This window comes from Entelurus aequoreus, linkage group LG08 (genome assembly GCF_033978785.1).
Source record: "Entelurus aequoreus isolate RoL-2023_Sb linkage group LG08, RoL_Eaeq_v1.1, whole genome shotgun sequence".
NCBI lineage: Eukaryota > Metazoa > Chordata > Actinopteri > Syngnathiformes > Syngnathidae > Entelurus > Entelurus aequoreus.
Genome location: NC_084738.1, coordinates 24660678 through 24679833, shown reverse-complemented (window position 1 = coordinate 24679833; position 19156 = coordinate 24660678). Strand labels below are relative to the sequence as shown.

Here is a 19156-nt window from a genome sequence, read left to right as displayed (position 1 = left end):
CAAAATGTACAACATAAGGTGGCAAAAACATTTCAATAATGAAAAAAGCTAAATACGTCCTGGGCCAAAAATCACTTCATATTCTCTACTGCTCGCTAGTGTTACCATATCTGAGTTATTGTGCAGAAATATGGGGAAATAACTACAAATGTGCGCTACATTCGTTAACCGTGTTACAAAAAAGATCAATTAGACTGATACATAATGTTGGATACAGAGAACATACAAACCCTTTATTTATTGAGTCAAAAATATTAAAGTTTGATGATTTGGTAAAATTGCAAACAGCTAAAATTATGTACAAAGCAAACTATATATAACCTGCTACCAAAGAATGTACAACAATTCTTCTCAACTAAAGAGGAGAAATATAACCTTAGAGGAAAATCTAATTTAAAACATTTGTATGCACGTACAACACTTAGAATCTTTAGCATATCAGTATGTCGAATAAAATTATGGAATGGATTAAGTAAAAAGTTAAACATTGTACTGGTATGATCCAGTTTAAGAGGTTGTTACAATGAATAGTGCTTACAAAGTACAAAAAATAATTATATGAGAAATACTTTCAACCTTATTGAAAATAACATTCTTCATCTCAGTAGGTTAATAATGACTGACTTAATTATATATTAGAAAACTGTTGTATTACTCATTCACGGATGTCATATTACTATAAAAAAGTCAGTAAATGAATGTATATATTTGTAAACGCTCTGAAGTGGGAAAGGGGTAGGATTAAATAAGCTTTGCTTCTTCCTACTCCTTTTCGGACATGATGTAAAGTGAAATGATATGAAATTGTGTGATGTATTATGCTGCAAGTGTGCTCATGTTCGAAATAAACTAAAGAAATAAAGAAAGAAAGTATGTATCCTGAGCACAATTATCAATGTGTATGTGCTCTTGCCAGTTATTTGGCTCTAGTGTGCCAGGGAACGCCTTCTCCACTGACCCGTTTGTAATTTACACCAGAGCTGGGGCTCCTCTGTGCCAGTCTCAAAGCCTGGTACAGCTGCTCAAATTGTGAGTGTGTGCATGTGAGAGTGCATGCAGCCTGGTTAAAAAGCAGCCAGAATGAGTGTAATGCTTTCAGCAGCATGTCAGGTAAAAAGGACATAGGAATTAATCTGTTGTGCCACTAAGGGCCCAGAACCAGAACAAAACAAATAACCTTTGTGATTCGATCAAATAACTTCATCTACAAATGACACAAAATAGGTCCCTTTATACTCACACTTTCAGCACTAAGCCAATCAGCTGAGGAGAATGAATAGTTTATACCATATAATTGACAATGCATTAGTCACATAAGTTCTGAAGCTGTAAAAAAGGGCAAAAAAAGACTTTGCAAGCTACAGTCAAAAAAAATTACTTCACAGAGTGAGAATGTGCCTTAATGTTACATTTGCATTATTACTACTCTTATCAAGAAAAAAAAAAGAAAAAAGTAATAAAAAAACACTTTAAGTGTAGTCAATACATTTATTTCAATCACTGTTTAAGTTGAATTATGTACAGGGGCTACAAGTTTAAAAGGTGACATATTCTGCATTTGAGATTCAAAGATTTACAAGGTCATATTACAATTTTTTCTACATTTAATACACTTCCTTGTGGTCTACATGAAATGTAATTGTGGTTCTTTGGTCAAAATGTTGCATAGGTTATGTTTGACAGACCAACTTCAAGCCGCTTTCTGACCGCCTCGTCAGAATGTGCCATTTTGTGGGCGGTCTTATTTACGTTCCTCCCCTTCAACAGCGTCTTTTCCCCTAGATTTTGGCGCTTTCAAAGATATAAGTTAGAACTATATGCTACTTTCTATTAGAAATGGCAACAGCGGAAGATGCATGTGCATGTACAAGCCAGTCTACCCCACAACAAGTGGATAGGGAAATAGAAGGAGTTTATTTACTACAACATCGGCCTACAATGGCCGACTTCCGAAGAGATCTTTGGGGAAATGTCTACCATATATGGAGATATCCGCTGACGTCACAATTAGGAAAAATATTAGAAATTGGGCAAATTTTAAACAGCTTTTTGAAGTAAGTATGAACGAAGGCAAACTTGCTTTAGAAATATCTCTGCAATGGCCCCATGGTTTGATTTCAAATTTTCAGGACATATGCGGATCGCAAACACACAAAAACAGGTAAAATAAGAAAAAAAGGTCTCCTTTAAAGCAGTTCATTGGGGTATGGTATATGCTTTCATCAAAAGACATCACCGTAATTTCTGGACTATAAGCAGTTACTTTTTGGCCACGCTTTGAACCCTGCACTTTACACAATGCTGCAACTAATTTAAGGATTTCTCCAGGTTTACGAGCTTCACACACTGCCAATGAATCTATCCTTGTCACATCAGACCACTGAAATTGCCAAATGGGTCACGGTGAACCAATGAAATTGTTCACATTAAATCAAACACACTCACACAATCATTCAGTCAGTCATTTAGAGTGTAATGGACTCACCCTTATTCTTGAGAAGAAATTACGAAATGCACACGACGCAGCCCCAAAGCCGAAGATGATCTACCAGGTAATCAAAAAAGGAAACCGCCATCGCACGAAACGAAAATCCACTACCGCTAACGGACCCCTAAAGGTTGAATATCTGCACGGAGATAGACAAACTGCTCGCCATGGAGGAGAAGGACGAAGACTGCGCTCAATGACCTCCCCAGTAGACTACTGTATGCTCAAAAATAGGATCAGCTAACAATCGTATAGTGATGTTCTGTGTTGCTGTGAAGTGATGCAAATGTGGAAATCTGTGCATACAACAACACCATTTAGGTTAAATCATGACAGTAGTTTAACCTAATTTATAGACAGAAAAAACTCTGTGTAAGAGTGGTCTTATTTAAATCAGCTAGATCATTCTTTCCAAACCTTAAACATTTTTTGCTGAAAGTCACATTTTCTGACAGGCAGGTAACATGAAAAAATATATAGTTAAGTAATTTCAATCTTTACGGTTGGCATGCACTCTGGAGACCTCAATTTGTGTAGCCAACAAAAAGTCAGTCTTCAATAATCAGGCAGAATGCAGTAAACAACCAACATCTGCAAGTCAATTCTAAATGCTGGTTGACAGAAATGTCAAAAGGCACAGAGGAATGTTCCAGCTTCCTGTGCAGCCATTAATTGACTTTTCTCTTCTGGCTGCAAGTGAACATACCTTGGCTTTAAGCTCGTCGTTGAAGTGTGGATCATTGAACTCGACAAAGCGGAAGAACAGGGCACGCTTCTGGAGAATAGAATAGTTCTTGGGAATGTCCTCCTCCATGTACTCCTTCAGGAAGGTCATGTTGCACAAGAAGCGACCCGTGAATGCACGCAGCAACTGGAACAGCAGCTCGATCTCGGAGTAGTTGCGCCTTTTTGGAGGGGGAAAAAGCGTCAAGAAGTTGTTGTGTGTGTCTAAAGCTAAAAATGTCCATCAAATGTAGAAATGGTCAATATATCAAGTATTTGGCATTTACATACTTGCAGTAGCTAAGAAGACAGTATGCCAGCAGTTTGGGCTCCTTCCAGTTTGTGGCAGCCATGTTGTCTTTGCGGTGTCTCTCTTGAAAGGCCTCGCTGACCCAGACTCGCCTGAGCTGATTCACCAGGGAGTGCTGCCCTGCCAGCCAGCCTTCATCATTCTTCACAATGATGCTGATTATCTGCGCAGGCGCAATAAACAAAAATGTTAGTTTACACACGCATTCACACACACACACACACACACCATGAAACATGTCATACTTTAATGGCTTGGAACTGCAGGTCCAGTCTGGCTGTGGTGGTAGAGGGAGATCCAGGGCGGACTGTGGCGGCGGTGCCCGCAGGAACCAGCAAGGTGACAAAGCGGTTGGGATTGGAGGCGAGCACATCTCTTAGTGGCTTGGCGTCTTTGTGTTTCAAAAAACTCTGCATATGGACACAAGCATTCAGTAAGTACAATAATAAAACTGTGTCCATCACATGAGATCAGCATTTCAAAAACATTTAAGAACCTTAAAATACCAATGAGCAATTGGCATTAAATGGAATACGGACATTGCAAAAGCCCCAATATTATCTTCCTATAAATAGGACGCTGTAACATTAAATGAGTGTGAGCACACTGAAGGGACGACCGCTTAGAGCGCCCGGTGTCTGACCATAAACATGCGGCTCCACTGGGGGTCGTTAAGAGTAGCCTCCATCATGAACAGCTCCACGGTCTGAGAAGGGTGGCGAGTCAGGAACTTTATCAAAGGCTCCCTAAATGGACTGCCGGCCTGGAAGAAGGAAACAACATGCCAAGGATGGCTTAACAGTAAGAAACAAAAGAAAGAATGATATCATTACAGTTTGAGAGAAAACAGTAGTAAGTATTGAAACAACCTTATTGTCATAAGTCCTGAATTAAAGAAAAACTAGTGGATTCTTTGCAGCTATAACATTCACATTTAGACAAAACTAAGGCGCCTAGACCACACTTGATTTAATAGTGGATGCATTTGTGTGTAGTGTGCACATATGGAAGTCCCTCCAGGATTTTACAGGCTTTATTTGTGATTGTTAATGCCTAAAATGCCTGATCTCACGGCAGAATTTTCAAAAAGTTGTAATGTTTTAAGGCTTATGTTTTCCATTAATACATCTTCTTATGGTTATGAATTAGTGATCACTGTTTTAGATGTTTTTTGTGATTTCAACAAATCTAACAATATCAAATAATCAAAATCAAGATATCAATCATCTATATATCCTTCATTCATAAAGCGTATATTTAGGCTTTGTGTATTTACTCGATATCTTAACCAACAGTACGCTCCATATGCTGGCATGTTTACACATGTGACCAACTGACACACATGCGTGCATAGTTTGTAAAACAAACACCACCAAAGACTTACTTATTATTATTATTATTATTATTACTATCATGACTTATTGTCTGCTCCATTGTCCACAAGTTGCAGAAGTTATTGTGCATATTCATGTATGTTTTGAAAGTTAAAAGTCGATTGTAGACGTTTGTTTATGGTCCAACACATTGCATGTAGTTTACATGCACTTTCAGTAACAACATTGGGTAACTGTTGAGAGCGACCCATAGCTGTGATTTTGGTGTGTAAATCAGAATCAGCTTTATTGACCAAATACCGGTATGTTTAACACACAAGGAATTTGAATGGACAGGCTGTGCTCTCTTGTTCAATGTAAAAAATGATCATTTTCGATTAACTAAAAAGTACCTCAATAACTAGTATGTGCAAAGCTAATAAACAATAGTGCAGTGGTGAATAGAGCAAAGCAAAAATATAAGGAAGTGAGCAAGAGTTAGTACATTCACAATGACACATTAGTTGCAGAGTTATTTCACAGTATTTCACAATCCATCCATCCATTTTCTATAAATAAGTGAATTAATGAATCTGTGCCAATGTAAACAAGTAAGTGAAGATGTGGGACAATGCAGGGAGACATTTGATTGGTTAGACATTTGTTTTGCATTTGAGTGCTGCTGGGGAAAATTCAGATGATTCGATGATTAGCCAAAATGTACAGGGAAATTGCAGAGATTGGACTAGGTTGCGAGTCTGCGCATTATTCGCTAAGATTGCTTAAATTTGCATGCATTGGCGCAATGGCAACATCTCAAAATCCTGGAAGGACTGATATGTGGGCATGGTGAAGTTAGACTTAGACAAAATTTAATGATCCACAAGGGAAATTGTTCCACACAGTAGCTCAGTTACAAAGGATGGAAAGTGTAAGGATGGAAAGGACAATGCAGGTATAAAATAGACTGAAAATGTACCGTAGTAGCGATATAAAATATAACATACATGTAATATTTACATAATATATGTACAGTATATGATATATACTGTACATGATATAAACTGTATATTTAATTTTCCTGAGTGAACTCTCCTGAAGGATTCAATAAAGTAATATCTATCTATATACTGATATATTATAGATTATATATATATATACCAGTGACGTGCGGTCACTGGAGGCAGGTGAGGCCTGGAAAGAAAAAAAATGTAAAAAGAAAAAAAAATTATTAAATTGTTATATGTATTCAGTGATTATACTAGAAAGTTATTTTCCATTTAACTTCACAAGTTTTAGATTATTTTTATTCAAAATCGCTGAATTTTCACATTTGCCGTTCAAATACTGAGAAGAGACGGTGCGGTGATCAGCAGCCAGTTGAGGCACGTCACTCAGTTGTGCCTCACCATGGATTGCGGACTCGGCTAACTGCTGGCCTGCTGTGCAGTGAGACCGTATTGCTATATGAATTATATCATACATTTCCATAGTTTAGTTAGCTGAGGTATATAATGTCCAGTGTATTTTGTCAACAACTGTATGTGTGTAACGTATTTCTTGTGCTGAGCGATCATAAAACTGCTGCGAAGACGCACTGTGAGAGGCTCGCAGTAATCCCGCCTCCTTGTGCCGGTTAATGTACACCCGCCACAGAATGCACCCCGACGGGAGCGCCACACCAACCAAAGCCCACACCCAAACCCTCCACGTGCAAGACCGAATCCACCCAAAAAAAGTCACTTAACAAGAAGCCAAAAAGTACAAAAACAACAATGCTCGCGCCGGAGGAGCCGTGAACGACTGCAGGGACACAACATTAGGTACACCTGCAGACTGCAGCACGGATTTCATATTTCATTCATTCACAACTCCTCCAACACGAACACCACTGTTCCCGCACTTATAAGTAAAGGTAAGACCATAATAACGTTTTTTTTATTAAATGTGCTTTTTTGTGTGCTACAGTTTGTATGTGTAAAGTTAAAGTTAAGTTAAAGTACCAATGATTGTCACACACACACTAGGTGTGGTGAAATTTGTCCTCTGCATTTGACCCATCCCTTGATCACCCCCTGGGAGGTGAGGGGAGCAGTGGGCAGCAGCAGTGCCGCGCCCAGGAATAATTTTTGGTGATTTAACCCCCAATTCCAACCCTTGATGCTGTGTGCCAAGCAGGGAAGAATGCTGGTATGAGCTTTTAAACATAACCCGTTAACTGCTGCCAATCAAATGGTGAATAAGATACTCTTTAGGGTTCATATGTTTGTAAATCTGACTGTGATGAAGTCAGTGCCTCACCAGTCATGAACCTCACCGCACGTCACTGATATATACTGTATATATATATATATATATATATATATATATATATATATATATATATATATATATATATATATATATATATATATATATATATATATATATATATATTTATATATATATATTTATATATAAGTGTTGATGTCTTACCTCTATGAGCATGGCCCTCTCTGTTTTCATAACAACCTCCAGCAAAGGTTTGACTAGAGTCTGAGGTGCTGCGGGAATCAGGTGGAAAAGGTTGATGATTGCAGAACAGATCTTCATCTCCTAAAAAGATAGTTAGGGGAAAGAGAATAGAAGGAGAGTGAATAAAAACCTTAATATGTACATAATTTATTTCTGATGAGAAGCTACCGGTACTTAAAAAAAACCTTCAACAGATAGACACTCAGATGAGTCCTTGAAGTAGAAACCCACAGCGGACAAACACATTTATAGGCCAATATGTGTGCAGTGTGTTCTTTACAACCACCATCAATACTGTATTTAAGTCAAAAAGTACAGTTTACAGTGAATTAGGCTGACATGACAGTGTCCGAGGACAAACCATAAACACACAAACACAGAAAGACTCCACCAGCACTACTATCACAACATGGGCTCAAGTAAATGTCGGTCCATGACAAAAAAGTCGCCAACAGATAGCGCAATACCACATCTCACCTCAAAACCCTCCAATGCAGGCTGTACCAGAGTGGGAGACAATGATCAAAGTCAGCAGAGTGTTATGTGTTGTCTATCTTTGTTCCGTATGGAAGGTGAGCAGATAAGACAGGATGATAGCGTAATGAATATGTGGGCCGCAACAACCTTTATGTACAACCTCAGGAACAACATTTGGTTGCGCCAAGGGAGTGACAATGTCGGACTGATAAGTCTGGCTTCAAACAAGCTAAAACCCCCAACATTCGCTGACAATATCAGTGATAAAAGGTCACAAATGAAGACATTTCATCCTCACATGTCAAAAGCCCAGTGGAGAGGCTCTGTCTAAGACCTCTTTTATCCTCATCAGCGTGCCGCATCCCTCATCCCTCAGTTTGTCTTTATCAAACTTGACTAATTGACCACATGACCCTGACTTTACTGTGACTGCCGGCCTCACGGTCAACTGGTTTACGACAAGGAGTCGGATTGAGGGAAAGGAAAAAAAGAACTCATTTACATGAAATTATGGAGAGTATTTGGAGATGGAGAAGGCTGAACTTTCATAAAGTGAACTTGCATGAAGTGAAAGAGGGAACACATGGTGTAACTTTTATAGGAGAGGCGGATGTTTTGCCCCTGTTACGGTCTCACCTTTTCTTTGCTTTTACAAGGTTATCTGTCAGGGAGATAATGAGGAGACGCTGCGCTGGGCCTACCACCGCCAGCCTGGCGGCTAATTAATCATTGATTGTAATATGGCCACTCACAACCCACCTGGGAGGGGGCCACACTGAGGATGTGTTGACGACACGCAACTTAAGCTGCATGCGATTCCCCCTGCTTTTGGTTTAAAGCTCACATGACCTCTGTATTTACTCGCTGCGTTGGACTAAGCTACATCTTGAGTGAAGTACGACACCATGTCTGCTTTTTTTTTTGCAAAATCTTACAGAGCTAGATGTGTGTGTGTGTGTGTGTGTGTGTGTGTGTGTGTGTGTGTGTGTGTGTGTGTGTGTGTGTGTGTGTGTGTGTGTGTGTGTGTGTGTGTGTGTGTGTGTGTGTGTGTGTGTGTGTGTGTGTGTGTGTGTGTGTACGTGGCTATACTCACACTGCCATCACTGCGCTGGCCTCCCTTGTGAGTTATTACCACCACCTCCATCCACTTTCGGAGGTGTTGCTGAGAGACAAAGACAATGAGTGTAGGTGGGACAGAAGACCGGAATGTGCGGTCTGGCTAAATAAAAGGAAAAAAAACATCAATCCTAGATTCCTAACTGATCTAGATAAAATGACACAGAAGTGCTCTAGATTGTACACATGCTGTAAAATTAAGTAAAATATAAAAATGTGTAGTAACCTGTCCTTAAAAAACAGTGTCAGAGTCATTCGAATTGCTGTCTTTTCATTATGAAGAGTAGCATCTCTCCTGTTACCATGACGACCCCCAGATCCTCTAGTTTATCAGCTTTGATATTAGGATTCTAGCTAATGTTCAGATGTGCGTGCCAAATAGTATAAACTATGCGACAGATAGGGATGGGTACTTTTTACATTTGAATCAATACCATATCAATTCCCGGTACTTAGGAATCGATACCCCTACTCATCAGTACCAATTGTCTGTACTTGTGTGTTATCATGTGTTCGTAAATGTTAATTTGTATTTTCACAAAATCCATATTCTTTATGTAACATTTACCAGTGAGCTTATAATGATAACTGTGCTGTTGTGTTGTTACATCTTGTTTTCTTACACGTATGGGTTTCATTTGCAAGTATTATAGTAGACTTTGCAAGCAGTTGGAATTCCAAAACGTTAGATGGCAGTCGTGCATAGGCGACGGTTGTTGTCTGGTCAGGTAGCGGTCGTTGCCATTAAGATGAATCTAGTCTTTTGTTGAGTCCTAAACAACTATTTTGAAGTATTGTACTTATTACACACCAGCTGTTTGATTGTAATTTGCGTCGTAGTTGTAGTTTTAATTACCAAAGATCTTGAAATCGCCATGTAAAATCACTAAATCTGATAAGCAGTACGTCTATAGCAAATTCAATGAAAATTAGCATACAGCTAGCACATTTTAAAAAGTGGAGCCTTACTGTACATTTATTTGAGTGTTCTATCAGGCATACTTGCTTTGTTGGCATGGAAAATTGCAACATTACCTAAAGGCAGTTTGACTAAGTTCGCTCTGAGTGCTGCTTGAGTGATAGTTTGCCCGTCAAGTGTTCGAGCTGGTATTTAGTTAAACAGGAGTTTGCATGTTCTCCCCGTGACTGCGTGGGTTCCCTCCGGGTACTCCGGCTTCCTCCCACCTCCAAAAACAAGCACCTGGGGATAGGTCGATTGGCAACACTAAAAAATTGACCCTAGTGTGTGAATGTGAGTGTGAATGTTATCTGTCTATCTGTGTTGGCCCTGTGATGAGGGTGTAACCAGCCTTCCGCCCGAATGCAGCTGAGATAGGCTCCAGCACCCCCCGCGACCCCGAAAGGGACAAGTGGTAGAAAATGGATGGATGGATGGATATCACGAGCAACAAAGGTATCGAAAAATGACACCATTAAATTTTACGTGAATCGATACCCGGTAGTACCGACAGAATTCTATACTCATGCCTAGCGGCAGACGCTGGAAAAGGGCAGACAGGTAATGTTTCCTACCATCATCTGGTCGCAGAACTTGTCGTTGAAGGAGTTGGGGAAGAGGCGAGTGACGGAGGTCAGTCGGTTGACCACATTTAGCGTGAGGCTGCGGTAGTCACCCAGCATCATGAGCAGGGGTCGCATGTGAGTGTGAATCTGGTCCACCTCAATGGTGGCCCCTTCCAAGAACTACAACATAACACATGTAATGACATTTAAAAATGAGTTAGGTGTATGTAACTACATATACAACACTATACAGTTGGACAATTGGAGATCAATCAAACTTTTCTGCAAAAAATGCCCATGTCAACCAAACCGGTACGTTCAAACCATCATCATCAGCATATGCCGTAAAACTTAAGCATGTAAAGATGAACTCAACAAATTTGTTTAAGTTGTTGTTTTTTTTGCTTTTTTTAAGATGTCTCCACAGAAGAGATAATACAAAATAGAAAAAACTGTGATGAAAACGATAAAACCAAATATATCAAAAAATTATATCACGCAGACGTTTAAGGTGTTTCCGTACTTAATCTTGTGTTCTTTCACTACATGTTCCCTCGCCAGTTTGTGGTTCACTTACTACAGATTGTAAAGTACTCATTTAAGTTTTCATGTTAAAATTATATGGGTTTCAAAGTGTAATGTAAGATGTTTTAAGAGCAAAGGAAGTGTTTATAAAAAGGGATGTAGACCGAGTACTAGTATGTGTTGGTGCCGGTTTCTTTTTTTTTTTTTTTTTTTAATGTCCTGCCCAGCTTCTCGGGCAAATCATATAGCAGATGTAGATGCCCATATTGGCTGTTCAGATTTACTTTACAAAAGAGAAGTGTAGGATACTTCTCTTGTTGCCTTACTTGTATTTTGACTTTATTAAATGTATTTATATTATCATTTGGTGCAGCCGGGCCGGAGCAGGAGGGGATAGAAAGAGAGAAAAAGGAAGACAGAGGGGGGAATTGTGGGGACAAGAGGGGGATTAGACAGAGAGACAAAAACAACAACAGCAAACACAACAACAACAACAACAACAACAACAACAGAGCAACATCAGCAAATACGACATGTACAAATATGATGGTAAAAGTAATAGCAAATAAGCAGTTAGCGAAAATTTTTAAAAAAATACAGAAATGACAATGAGCATTATTACACTAAAAATGGAGCAATATGAATACCAATAGAAATAGTGCTATTGATAATAAACAATACCAATACTTTACCTTTATTATCAACAATACAATTGTTCAAATGCAACAATACATATACGTAATGATAACTTGAGATACGAAAGAATGCAGAAAAATGGAGGGGAAGAAAGAGAAGCAACCTACATTAACCTTGTAGATTGTTATAGTAACAATAGGTTAAGCTTTGTCAGTGTGCCATGTGTTGTACCCAGTTTACCCTAGGGCAACAACGTTAATATATGTTTGATGAAACGTGATTATGTGCATGAGTGTATGTGTGCATATGTACTTGTATATGTACAGTATGTGTATATGTGTGCTTGTACAGTGAATGTATATGTACAGTATGTGTATATGTGTGTTCAGCGAATGTATATGTACAGTATGTGTATACAGTATGTGTGTTTGAACAGTGAATCTATATGTACAGTATGTGTATATGTGTGTTTGTACAGTGAATGTATATGTACAGTATATGTATGTGTGTGTTTGTACAGTGAATGTATAAGTGTAGTATGTGTATGTGTGTGTTTGTACAGTGAGTGTATATGTACAGTATGTGTATATGTATGTTTTTACAGTGAATGTATATGTACAGTATGTGTATACAGTATGTTTGTATAATGAATGTGCGTGTGGATGTACGAACTTTGAGTGTGTAAATATGTACTGTATTTATTTGTATATGTATGTGGGAGCGTAGGTACCTATGTATGTCTGTATGTATGTGTGTGAGTATATGTGAATTTGCATGTACAATACATTTGACTCCCAGTGTGTGCGGGAGCCAGAGTACGGCCCCAGCCTCCCCGAGAGCCCATCCCACAAAAAGTAGGTGTGGTGCCCAGGGAACCAGGGGCCACCGCCCCCACGCAGCCAAGCCGGACAGCGACAGGAACCCCAGAGCCTGGCCCACCGCGCCGCCCACAAGGGCCAGCAGCAGGCCGCAGACAGACGCACCCGGCAGAGGACAAGGCACGAGAAAAGCAGGGGGCAGCCAGACCCCAAGCCAGCGAGAGACCACACCCCACACGGACAGAAAGGCGGGACGCCCCGCCCGAGGGGCCCGGAGACCCCCCGCAACCGGACGGGAAGACCGCCCCCGCCCCACCGGCAACAGGGCCCCCACGAGCCCCCCACCCCCGGAGAGCGCGGCGAGGCCAGCCCACGGCCACCCCACCCAAGCCGGCCGCCACAGGACCACCCAGCACGGAGCCACAGGAACCACCCACCCCACCCGCAGGGACCCCAACGATGGAGATGGAACAACCAGCAACCACCCCGCCGAGGCCCCCCCCGAGGTAGGGGTATAAATAAAAAAATTAAAAAAAAAAAAAATAATAATAATAATATTAATAAAATATATTTTAAAAAAAATAAGAATAAATAAATAATTAAATCTATTTATAAAAATAAATACAAATTAAAAAAAAAAGAATTAAAAGAAGATCACAGACATGCTGACACACAAGGTCGCTACCCCAACAACTGGCCGACTCGCAGCACCTCGGAATACCCTGCAGCACCAAGCTACCACAGTACACGCAGGGACCAGACCCAGCAGGCCCCAACCAAGACGGGCACCCGGAAGGGATGGACGGCGGGACCCAGGAGCTCCAGACACGCAGTCCGGATGCAGTAGCCTGAGGCGCCGACCCCCACCCAACAGGCAGGCCCAGAACGTACCCCCAGAAATATACATACATATATATATATACATACACATAAACATACACATGTACACATACACACACATACACATGCATACACATATATATACATACATACATACATACATACATACATACACACACACACATACATATACACAGTTTGTCAGCCCCGACAACCACCACGCGCGCGCGCTGCCACCAGTCACAACATCAGCCACCCCCCTGCACCAGACCCAGCAGCCACGGGCACCCACACCACAAACAAACGGCAGCAGAAACAGCAGCCACAACACCCCCAGACAGCCAGCACCACCCAATCAGATCAAAGCGATAAAAAAAAAAAACGCGACCGGCAACCACACGCCAACAGGATCACACAGACCAGCCAGCGCCAGTCCGCCAGCAAGCCCAAACGCCAACACGCAAACAAGAGACACCAACACCCTCCCCCCACCAAAAGACCCCACCACCCCAACCCAAACCCGCACAAACACACCACCGCCCAAACAACCGAGACACAGTATCCAGACCAGACACGGGCGCCGCGCCGCCACCACATCAAGTCGCCAACAGAGACCCCACAGCGCAAGGTCGGGCCACACGGGCACGGACCCCACCCAACAGGAAGCGAGACCCGCGCGACGCCACACACAAATAAATAATAAGATTAAACAAAAATAATAATAATTTAAAATAATAATAATAATAATAATAATAAAATGAAATACAAATTAAATTAAAAATAACAAATAAAAATAATTAAATAAAATAAAGTAAGTAAATAATTTAAAAAAAAATTTTTAAATAAATAAAATAAAAAAATAAATAAAAAATAATAATTAAAAAAAAAAAATATATATATATATATACATACACATACACACATACACACATATATATATATATATATATATATATATATATATATATATATATATATATATATATATATATATATATATATATATATATATATATATATATATATATATATATATATACATATATATACATAGACACACACATATACATATAAAAAATAATAATAATAATAATAAATTAATAAAAGCCTGGCAGGCCGCCAGAACGCAGTCCCCGGAATCCGCGCCGGCCGACGAGGCAATGAGGGGTGCGCCGAACCCCAATCCCCCCACATGCATGTGTACAAGGCCCCCAGAGTGTCTACTGTGTAGTTAAAATTAGGAGGTCAGCCATTACAGCCGAACTCCAGTCCCTATTGATGCGTGTACTGTAGCGTGAGTGAGATATGTATGCTTGTGGGAACTAATAATGCGATTAAAATTGGGGGCCATCAAGGTCTTGGTGGGTCCCAACCAAGCCGAGCCCTCCAAATCCTAAGTGTCTAATATGCAGCTAAGATTGAGGGATGGACGAGCAGGGGACAAGACAGGAGGACTGGAGCCCCATAGGAGGCATCCTCAACCCCCCGCCATGCCTCCCCGCAGGACAATCCCCCAAAGTCCTATATTTGTGTGACTGTGTGTGCTATAAGTAGGAGGAGTAGAGGGCCCGGACATCCCCCCCAGTCCATGCGGCCGACAACCAGGAACTACGGCCAGGGAGCCGCCCTCCCCCCCCCCACAGCCCGTGACCCACACCAGACCACTTTAGCGTGACGCCACGTGAGCCCACCCCCGCCAAACAAAGCCAGCCCCCGTCCGCCCCAACCCAACCCCGCAGAGCCCATACCAGCAACCAAACGCAGAAAAACTGCACAGCCCTATGTCCAATGCAAACACCGCATCCCGGCCATCCACACAGCAACGTACCCATACGAGTTCCGGCCAGGAGATGGTGCCCCCCAACTGGGGCAGAAGTCAATGCACCCCGTCCGCACGCCAGCCCCCAAACCAGCCGGCAAGCCAACGCCAGCCAGCCCCCACAACCCCACAAGCGCACAGATACCAGCCACAGTCCCCCAACCACTCCAACCCAACACAGTGACGCCAACCGCCGGCAGTACCACAGCAACCATCACCACCACCGCCCGTCCGCAGTACAAACACCCGCGGCCGCCGAAACCGAAACAAAAAAAAAGCGACCTACCCCGTAAACCATAACAACGCACACCCCCAGCTACCACAGAGGCCACCAACCCACCTACCCCAACTCATCCACATACAGGCCAATCGATCCACCGGACATCCACACCCATACACACACCTACACATTCATACACACATACATACACACATACACATATACATACATATATGTATATACACATACATACACTTACACACATGCATGCATATACATATACACATACACACATATATATACACCTACATACATATACATATGCACACATATACACACACATACATACACCAAAACAAAAACAAAACAAAAAAAATAAAAAAATAAAAAAATAAAATAAAAATAAAAATAATAATAATAATAATAATAATAATAAATAAAATAAAATAAACCCTTTAAATAAAATAAAATAAAAATAAACATGAGGCCTGGTTGCCAACAGTGTCCAGCGCCACCAAACCCCGCAGCCTTACCCGCACGTCCAGGCCCCCCCGCCCACCACCCACCAGGCACCCCATCCGGCAAAAAGCCATAAGGGCCCAGCCCCGCGCCCACAGCCGGCATGCCATGGCATCTCTGCAGGCCTGGTGCCGCGATCAGCAATGCACACCGGGGCAGCGACACACACACACATGTACCTACATACATACACACAGATTCCACCATACATACATACAAACGTACACACACACACACACACACACGCACACACACACACGCACACACACACACGCACACCTATATATACACATATATAATTTAACAGAATAAATAAAATGTATTAAATAGATAATTTAAAAAGTATATATAAGTATATATATAAATAAAATTAATAAATAAATAAGGGCGGAGTAAAACACAGGAGGGAGACCCCCGCAGGGCAGTCGGGCAGCACCGCCGGGGCCCCAACAAGGGAGGCAAGCAGCCCCCCACAACCCGGCACCAGGCGGGCCCGCACAGCCGCAGCGTAGGGCGACCCCGGGCATACCCCGCCCCGCGCCCCAGGGGAAGGAGGAAGCCCACGGACACCCGAAGCCAGAGGGGCACGAGCCGACCCCCGCCCGACAGCGGCAAGGCCCCGGCCCCACGGGCGCAACCCCCCGCCCAACCACCCACGAGAGGGGAAGCCCCCCACCCAACCCAAGGCGGCCGCCCCCAACAGCTCCACCCGCACCCCAACCCCCGCCCAGGCACCCCCATCCACCCCCAGCCCCCAGACCACTCAGGGATCGGCCCGCCAGGCCGGCACCAGGGGTCACACCCCAGGCCCACCCGACCCCGCGGCACACGGCCCCCCCGGCACCCACGACCCCCCACCCATGGAGCAAGACCCCCGGGACAGAGCCCCAGCCCCGGCCCCCATGGGAATCAGGTCAGGAAATCAATTAGCGGTGCCCAAAGCGATCTGAATTCTGTCAGTTGTTGTTTTGATTCAGCAGACATTCTTTCCATAACTACATAATCTAATAAAATGTTTTTGTAAAGGTTTATACATAAATTATTTTTTGATTTCCAATTCATGAGAATAGTTTTCTTGGCGATGCCTATTGCATTTATAAGGAGGTATGTTTTGTTTATATCAAAGTCAGTTGCGGAGAGATCACCCAACAGGCAGAGTGCGGGGGAGATGGGAATAGGAATCTCTAACGCTAATGATAGGTTCTCGCACACTCCAAGCCAAAAGTTACTCACGGGAGCACAGGACCACATTGAGTGTAAGTAGTTATCTACCTTATTATCTGAGCAGTGTACACAAATGTTAGAGTCGGCTAAACCCATTTTATACATTCTTAGACCGGTGTAATGTATTCTGTAAAGTATTTTGAGCTGAATCAGTCGTAAATTCGGATTCTTAATCAAACGAGAAGTATTGAGGCATATTTGTTTCCAGAATTCTGGGTCAAGGCTTGTGGATACGTCTGAGTGCCATTTGGAAGTTGGGATACTTATTGTGTTATCTATTTTTGATAAGAGAGCATATAATTTGGATAAAGCTTTGGGGGCAGATGTTTTGAAGAATTTAACGGTCGTAGGATTACTTTCCTATGTTGTTTTGTTGAATCTTGCGCTAATTACAGATTTGATTTGTATATATTCTAGGAATTTATTAGGATTGATTGCATATTGTGTTATTAAACTTTAAAAAGAGATAAAACTGTTTGCATTGATGATATCCCCAAGACATCTGACTCCTTTATCATACCATGTTGGAAAGTTCAATGGCTTCTTGTTTAAAAGAAAATCAGGATTATTCCAAATAGGCGTAAATTGACAGGGAGTGAGCGGGGATCCAGTTATTTTCAAAAACTCCCACCAAGCTGTTAAGGTAGTGCGTATGTTAATACTTTTGAAGCAGTTGTGTTTTCGGAGAATTTGGCTAATAAAGGGCAAGTTAGAAATTGGGATCTCCTGGCTAAGTGATTGTTCAATCTCTAACCATAAACTATCTAATAAAGTGGGATTGGTCCATTTTAATATATATTGTAGTTTATTTGAAAGGAAGTAATACGAAAAGTTTGGGAGTTCTAGACCCCCGTATTCTTTGGGTTTTTGTAAAGTTTTAAGGCTGATTCGTGCTGGTTTACTCTTCCAAAGAAACTGATTGATGTGTGAGTCTAGTGATTTAAACCAGATTTGAGAAGGTTTGGTTGGAATCATTGAAAAGAGATAATTAACCCTAGGCAAGACCATCATTTTCACGGTAGAAACCCTTCCCATAAGTGAGATTGGCAGTGCTTTCCAACGCGCCACATCATCCTCAATCAATTTTAAGATTGGGGAGTAATTCAAGCGATTCAGATCTGACAATGTGGAGGAAATATTGATTCCCAGGTATTTAATGTTCCCTTTATGCAGTGGAATCGATGAGGTGCTCTGAAAGTCAAAATTAATTGGTAACACAGTAGATTTGGACCAGTTGATTGAGTAATCTGAAATAGAACTGAATTTATTGATAAGTGAGATTGTATCTTGAAGAGAAGAATGTGGATTTTGTAAGAAAAGTAATACATCATCAGCATAAAGGCTTATTTTATGATGAACGGTTGCGGTATGGATGGCTTTAATATTTGCATGCTGTCGAATTGCGGTTGCAAGAGGTTCAATAAATACAGCAAACAGTGACGGAGAAAGTGGACACCCTTGCCTTGTGCCCCTCATAAGATTAAACCTTGAGGAGATTTGGCTATTCGTTCTAACCGAGGCTGTAGGGAAACTATATAGGACCTTGATCCATTCTATAAATGAGTCTCCAAATCCAAATTTCTGTAGAGTAGCTAAAAGAAAATTCCAATTCACTCTATCAAATGCTTTTTCAGCATCTAATGAAACAACAGCTGTTTTTAAATTATGAATAACAGAATAGTCTATCACATTGAGTAGACGGCGAACATTGTTGGACGATTGTCTCTCTTTGATGAAACCTGTTTGATCAGGATGTACTATATATGGAGTGACTTTTTCTAATCTTTGAGCTAATACTTTGCAGATAATTTTAAGATCAGCATTAATTGGTGCCTGTTTCTAATTAGGTAGGTCTAAGAAGACATAAGATTCTGGACGAATGGCTATCGGTATTTTTTTTACCTAGTTGACCGTCGAAATTATTACACACTGTCACATTCATTTAAGGTACTGCTGCTAGGAATAATCACTAACAAGGAAGCAACACCACACAAAAGTTTGAAACAATAATATTTCCTCCTCAAAAGTCCCTCAAAGTTAGGCAAGCTAATAAGAGTTTTGTGTCAGTTTGAAGTGAACACGCTTTACTC

The 19156-nt window shown here is 41.4% G+C and overlaps 1 protein-coding gene across 2 annotated transcripts in view; it reads right to left on the bottom strand.

Annotated features, from left to right (window-relative positions):
- trrap (transformation/transcription domain-associated protein) overlaps positions 1–19156 on the bottom strand; it is a 157327-nt gene that overhangs the window by 95263 nt on the left and 42908 nt on the right. Inside the window, exons 30-37 of one of the 2 annotated variants that reach the window (XM_062056086.1) lie at positions 10475–10645; positions 8919–8987; positions 7826–7846; positions 7310–7429; positions 4165–4284; positions 3767–3931; positions 3503–3684; positions 3195–3393 (exon numbers count right to left, since the gene is read on the bottom strand). In XM_062056086.1, coding sequence (XP_061912070.1) covers positions 3195–3393; positions 3503–3684; positions 3767–3931; positions 4165–4284; positions 7310–7429; positions 7826–7846; positions 8919–8987; positions 10475–10645 — 1047 coding nt within the window. The remainder of the gene's footprint in view (positions 1–3194; positions 3394–3502; positions 3685–3766; positions 3932–4164; positions 4285–7309; positions 7430–7825; positions 7847–8918; positions 8988–10474; positions 10646–19156) is intronic. The other variant, XM_062056088.1, reaches the window with a different exon arrangement.